Source organism: Periplaneta americana, chromosome 10, assembly GCF_040183065.1.
Source record: "Periplaneta americana isolate PAMFEO1 chromosome 10, P.americana_PAMFEO1_priV1, whole genome shotgun sequence".
Taxonomy (NCBI): Eukaryota; Metazoa; Arthropoda; class Insecta; order Blattodea; family Blattidae; genus Periplaneta; species Periplaneta americana.
Window position 1 is genome coordinate 52911037 of NC_091126.1, and position 6147 is coordinate 52917183.

The 6147-nt window shown below is 37.8% G+C and overlaps 1 protein-coding gene across 2 annotated transcripts in view; it reads right to left on the minus strand.

Annotated features, from left to right (window-relative positions):
- Positions 1-6147, minus strand: part of LOC138707686 (congested-like trachea protein) — an 81758-nt gene that overhangs the window by 18687 nt on the left and 56924 nt on the right. For both annotated transcript variants that reach the window (XR_011334314.1, XM_069837482.1), the window contains exon 5: positions 2417-2596. Coding sequence is in view for 1 of the 2 variants with exons in the window: in XM_069837482.1 (XP_069693583.1) it covers positions 2417-2596 (180 nt within the window). In the remaining variant the exon portion in view is untranslated. The remainder of the gene's footprint in view (positions 1-2416; positions 2597-6147) is intronic.

Genomic DNA, 6147 nt, shown 5'->3' on the forward strand with positions numbered 1-6147 from the left:
GGAATCGCGCGAATCGTTTGCAGGACCCTCATTGTTGACTCACCAGAGTAAACAACCGTGCTTCTTATGGGGACAGAGTGGATCTAGGGCGAAGACATGAGGAGATTTTCTAGCACAACATAAGAGTTGTATCTTGATTACACAACTTTTAACACTGTATAACTTCAGAATATATGTGATAAGACTTTCTTGTGTTAAATTCTAACGTTATCTTGTTTACATTTTTCGACCTATTATGGGTCATCCTCAGAACTGGTCGTTGCTGGTCTTGGCGCCTCTTGTTTTGTTTCTTGTGAGGATGTGTTTGTGTGGTGTAAAGTGGAGTCAAAGAGTGTGTGTGTTCTGAAATTGAGTTGTGTGTTGAGAATTTCTGTGTTTTTGTGTGTCTGTATATTTCATATTGTTCTAGTGTGTTTAGTTTCTGGCTTTTTGGTTGGATGTGTAGTATTTCCATGTCTGTAGGTGTGGTTAGCATTTGTGATGTGTTCTGCATATGTGGAGGTGTTTTGTAATTTTGTTATGGCTGTGATGTGTTCTTTGTAACGTGTTTGAAATGATCTGCCTGTCTGTCCTATGTAGAAGTTGTTGCAGGTGTTGCATTTGAGTTTGTACTCGTATACTCCTGTGTGGCTGCACACACCCTCACAGGAAACAAAACAAGAGGCGCCAAGACCAGCAACGACCAGTTCTGAGGATGACCCATAATAGGTCGAAACATGTAAACAAGGTACGTTAGAATTTAACACAAGAAAGTCTTATCACACATATTCCGATTTAATTAGTACTAATTACAGTAGCGTGCAAATTAATCCGAACAACGTAATTACTTATGCAAAAACACTCAAACAGGATAAAAAAAAGGATCTAAGACATACCTCAGTAATCTATGTGGCCTCCCTTGTTCCTAATAACAGCTCTGAGACGATTTGGCATGGATTCCACTATTTCCCACAAATATTCTTCATTTCTTCATCGCGAAACCATACACCAATGAGGGCAGAAATCATCTTCTCCTTCGTAGAACCATCCATTTTTTGCATTCTTCTTTTGCAAATTGACCACAAGTTCTCAATGGGGTTGATGTTGGGTGAGTTGCCTGCCCAGGGGAGTACCTGAATATTCTTCTTGTTGAAGAATTCTGTAGTTTTTCGAGACGTATGGCATGGTGCCAGGTCTTGTTGGAACACACCTCTGCCATCCGGAAATGATTTTTGCAGCTGAGGTACGATTCTGGTTTCCAAATGAATATATTTGTCAGAATTCATCATTCCCTTGATAGGTATTAATGCTCCAGGCCCTTCATGTGTAAAACAACCCCAAAACATTACTTTAGGGGGGTATTTGGGTGCTTGTTGGAGATGAGCTGCTGTTACTTTTTCGGATCCTTTCCGTACGTAAGAAACACGGTGGCCGTGGACCTCGAAATGAGACTCATCGGAAAAAAGTACATTCTTCCAGTCATTCACTGTCCAGTGTTGATGTAATTTTGCCCACATTAAGCGTTTTTTGCACATAACAGGGGTTAGCAGTTGCTTCTTAATAGGCTTACGAGCCCTTCATCCAGCTTCCAAAAGCCTACGCCGCACTGTTGTGACGTGAATATTCGCCCCAGTGGTAGCCATTAACTCGCGGGTTAAGTCGACAGCAGTTAGTCTAGGATTTAATTTACTTTTCCTGACAATTAAACGATCATCTGCAGGTGAAGTCTTCCTTTTCCGGCCACAGTTTCCTTTTTTCTGGGGTGTGATGGATCCAGTCTCCCTGTATCGTTTTATGATCGAATTAACAGTAGCCAAACCGATGTGACATTCTGCAGCAATTTGCCTCTGTGTCATAGAAGAATGCTCTGCTAATGTTATAATTTTAGACCATTTTCGTGGAGTTGTATCCATTTGTGAAGACGACAGAATGTACACAGGATTGCAGTATTAAGTCTTGAACACAACTGAAATGCTTATAAGTACAAAACGACAGGCAAAATGTCACATATTATAAAAAAATAATAACGACAGACCTTCAACAATGGAATTACACGTACTACAGATGTCAATTAAAGCGCTATGAGCAGCTGTGAGGCCAACAATGACAGAAAATGTAAAAATATGTCATGTTCGGATTAATTTGCACGCTACTGTATTGTGTTGAGTGCTATAAATGTTTGAAGGTGACCAAATTAAAATACATATGAAAACACAGGGAAGTGAGTGCACTGAGCTGTAGCAGTGATGTTACTTTTCATAATGGCGTATGTGTCAGGGCCTGTATCTTTCATTGGCCTAATAACAACAATAATAGTAGCTGTAGCAGCAATAGCAGAATTAAAAGTCCGATTCCATTTATTAACGCTGAAAAAATGTAAGCATGATTATGATATATTCCGTCTTATTTGGATCTTACAAATTAAATTCACACAAACCTGTTTGCAACCTGCTCTTTAGAACATCTGCAGGCATTCCAATCAGCCAATTGGCAATGCCAGCACATCCTCCTCCAATGATTGTGGCAAGTAATCCGATCTGTCCATGCTCTGAGTGCTCTAAGAAAAGTCTCTTCACAAACTCGTACGTCATGAAATACATGCCTGATGCAGGAACATCTGTAAATATTGAAACATACCATATTGCATTAGTTGAATAATAATCAAATTCATAACAACGTTGTATCAAAATCCAACGTAACAATGTAGTATGCATATTCCTCTGTAAATTAAACTATGAAAAAAAGAGCTTTTATAAACTGATGCATTCAATAATTTACTACACAAACCATAAGTGAAATCTAATTGAAAAATAAGACTGATGTATCAATTATACAGCATCAGTGGACTAGGTGATAGTGAGATAGTTTTGCAGAATGAATCTCGAGGATTCATCACATTTCCTGATATTCATTATAGAGGTGGGGAAAAACCAGCCACATAATTAGTCCATGTGACATTTGAATTGATGCCCAAATGCACCCTTGGAGCATGAGTCCTGTCCACCATTGTAGAACAAACCAATGGCAGCTACTAATGTCACCCCACATATTGGAGGAACAGAAAATATTCCGAGGGATACAGCACACAGTTTCAAAAATGAACTTTGTCATGTGAACAACATTTTTATAAGTTGTCAAGAATGCGTGTACCGAGCGAGGTGGCTCAGTGGTAAACACTGGACTTAATAACATAGGTAGCATAATAAACCTAAGGCTGCGGTGCATCCAGAGAAATGACGGGCCTAATGTGGAAGAAAAAAAAAACACTGGACTTGTATACAGGTTGTCCCAGGTTCAAATCCTGGGACTGGTCAATCAGGGTTTTTAGTGGTTTCCTCCATCACAAAATAACTACGAATTCAATTATTTAAAAGGTAAATGCCGGATTTATTCCCCATTTTCACTACGAAAGTTACAGAAAATGTTTTGCAAGATCTCAATTCCTAATGGTGGACTGGCCATTAGATGACATGACATGACATGACATGACATGACAGCAGCATTGTTGTCGATATTTAAATATAAAACGTTATGACAGCACCATAATTAATCGTTGATTCAAAATTTAGTATATTAAAAAATAGTTACATGCTGGACCAAGGGGGGGGGGTCATTTTGTGTCCACACATTTTTAATTTGGCTATTAAAATTGCAATAATATTATTTTGAAGTTCATATTCCATGATTGTGTCAGAAAAACTTCAAATTGTATGAATCTATAAGAAAAAAAATATTTTCAAATGATCTGCTTTATTTATTTTATGAAAAGTCTATGTGGACACAAAATAACCCCCCCTTGGTCCAGCATGTAACTATTTTTTAATATACTAAATTTTTAATCAACGATTAATTATGGTGCTGTCATAACGTTTTATATTTAAATATCGACAACAATGCTGCTTGTATACTACATAAGAACATGTTTCACCGTTATTGGTAGCAGGAAACGTTTTTAGTAATTTAGTTGTTCTTGATCTGTGAGCAGTGTTAGTTGTATGATGATATAAATATCCAGAAACTATGAGTGATAAAGACCTAAGTGTTGTTACTGAAGAGGGAGAGGAGGAAAATTATGATCAAAGTGGAGATGACAATGAAAGTGAAAATGAAGACACAGTGTATGATTTAGAAGAGATAAATGTAAGCGAAAGTGAAAGTGATACGACTGACGATTCGATTGATTATATTCACAACAGAAATACCAATGTAGTTACGTATGTGGCAAAACGTGGTAGGTGTACATACCCACTCCACTTCGCCCTGCTCGAAGAACCATTGCTAATATAATTCGTGGCAAACCAAGACTATGACCAGCAGGTAGAGTAGACAATTTATATTAATCCTTTATGAAATCCATGGATGATGATATAGTCTCAAAAATTCTACAACACACAAATGAAGAGGGAAGAAGGAATAATATTGAGGAAACAAATATGACTGAATTTCTTGCGTTTCTGGGTATTCTGATATTGATAGGTGCCAATGCTTGGACTATCATAATTTCTGGTCTGGAGAACTTGGCAGATCAGCATATATTGCAGGCATGATCCGAAACAGATTCCGTGATCTTTTGAGGATAATCAGATTTTATGATAAAGGTACAAGGGAAATTCGAAGACAAAGTGACAAATTTGCTCCTTTGCGTGAAATATTCCAACTCCTAAATACAAATTTTTCTTAAATTCTATTGTGCTTGCAAAAATACCATTATTGATGAAATGCTGTCCCTTTTTAGAGGAAAATGACCCTTCCAGGTTTTCATGAAAGATAAGCCGGGAAAGTATGGGATCCTGATAAAGAATGCTTGCAGACTGTAAAGAAAGATACGTTCACAAATGGAAATGTATGCCGGTAAGCAGGAAGGCACAACTTCTGAATACAAAGGACCTAAAGAGACTGTGATAGGGCTTGTTGCTACTATCAAAAATACAGGCCGAAATGTAACAGACTATTACTATACATCTGTTGATCTAGCGGAGGACCTCTACAGTGTCTATAATCTGACTTTAGTTGAGACTATGCAAAATAACCGAAAGCACATTCCAAAAGAGCTGAAATCTGTAAAAGGAAGAGAACTATAATCCGGCATCTTCGCTTTTACCGATTCATCCTCTGGAAAACCACCTGTGACTTTGGTATCATATATACCAAAACCAAAGAAGGTCCTAATTATGCTATCATCTCAACACTGAGATGCTTGTTTCTGATGAAGGACCTAAGAAGAAATCTGACAATTTATTTTATAATTCAACAAAAGGAGCAGTTGACACCATCGACCAAATGGCGAGAAAAATACAGTACAAAAAGAAGTACTGGACGATGGCTTCTCTCTGCATTCTACACTTTTGATAGATATTGCCTGCATAAATGCATATGCATTGCACACCATGAACTTTCCTGAATGGAACCGTACTAAGACAAACCGGCGACGTCTTTATCTCCAACAGTTAGAATTGGACCTCATCAAACCTCAAGTTGAACAATGAGCTGAAGTCGTAACTGGGCTCCAAAACAACATATTAGCAGCTGTCCTTGAGAGGAAACTTAGGAAAAGAAGTGAGACTCCAAAACTTTCGACTGGAAAAGGAAGATGTCATGTATGCTGTGATGAGGCTCACACTAAGAACAGAATAACAAATTGGCAGAAACCACCATTGTTTGTGCAGTATGTGAGCTGTTTGTGTGTGGTAGATATACCAAGAAGACTAATGTGTGTTACAATTGTGTACGTGATGATTGAACAAGGTACAGACTACAACATACCAAAGTTTAGTCTTTTTGGGTGCTATGCATAGATATTTCGTTAGCACGCGCTACGAGCGTGCTAAACTAGCCCCGGCTATCGACTGTTTACTTGTACAGGATTCATATCATATCGCTAACACTGGTTTATGAATACGAAAAACGTTAGTTTGCTGATCATCCACTGGAAGCTCGCACTAAGCATGTCTTTTGTTTTATTTCCTTTTATATTTCAATAGAACTAATGTGATGGTGAGTGAAATGAGAAGGTAAACTTCGATTTATTTTAGTTCAGTAGTAGGAATAAGATGCTAAGTGAAATTAGCAGGTATACAATATTTTGTTTTAAAAAATGTGTTGCAGTTCTGTACGTAGTGATTGAACAGGTACACACCATAACATACCAAAAATGTTGGTGTTTTTATC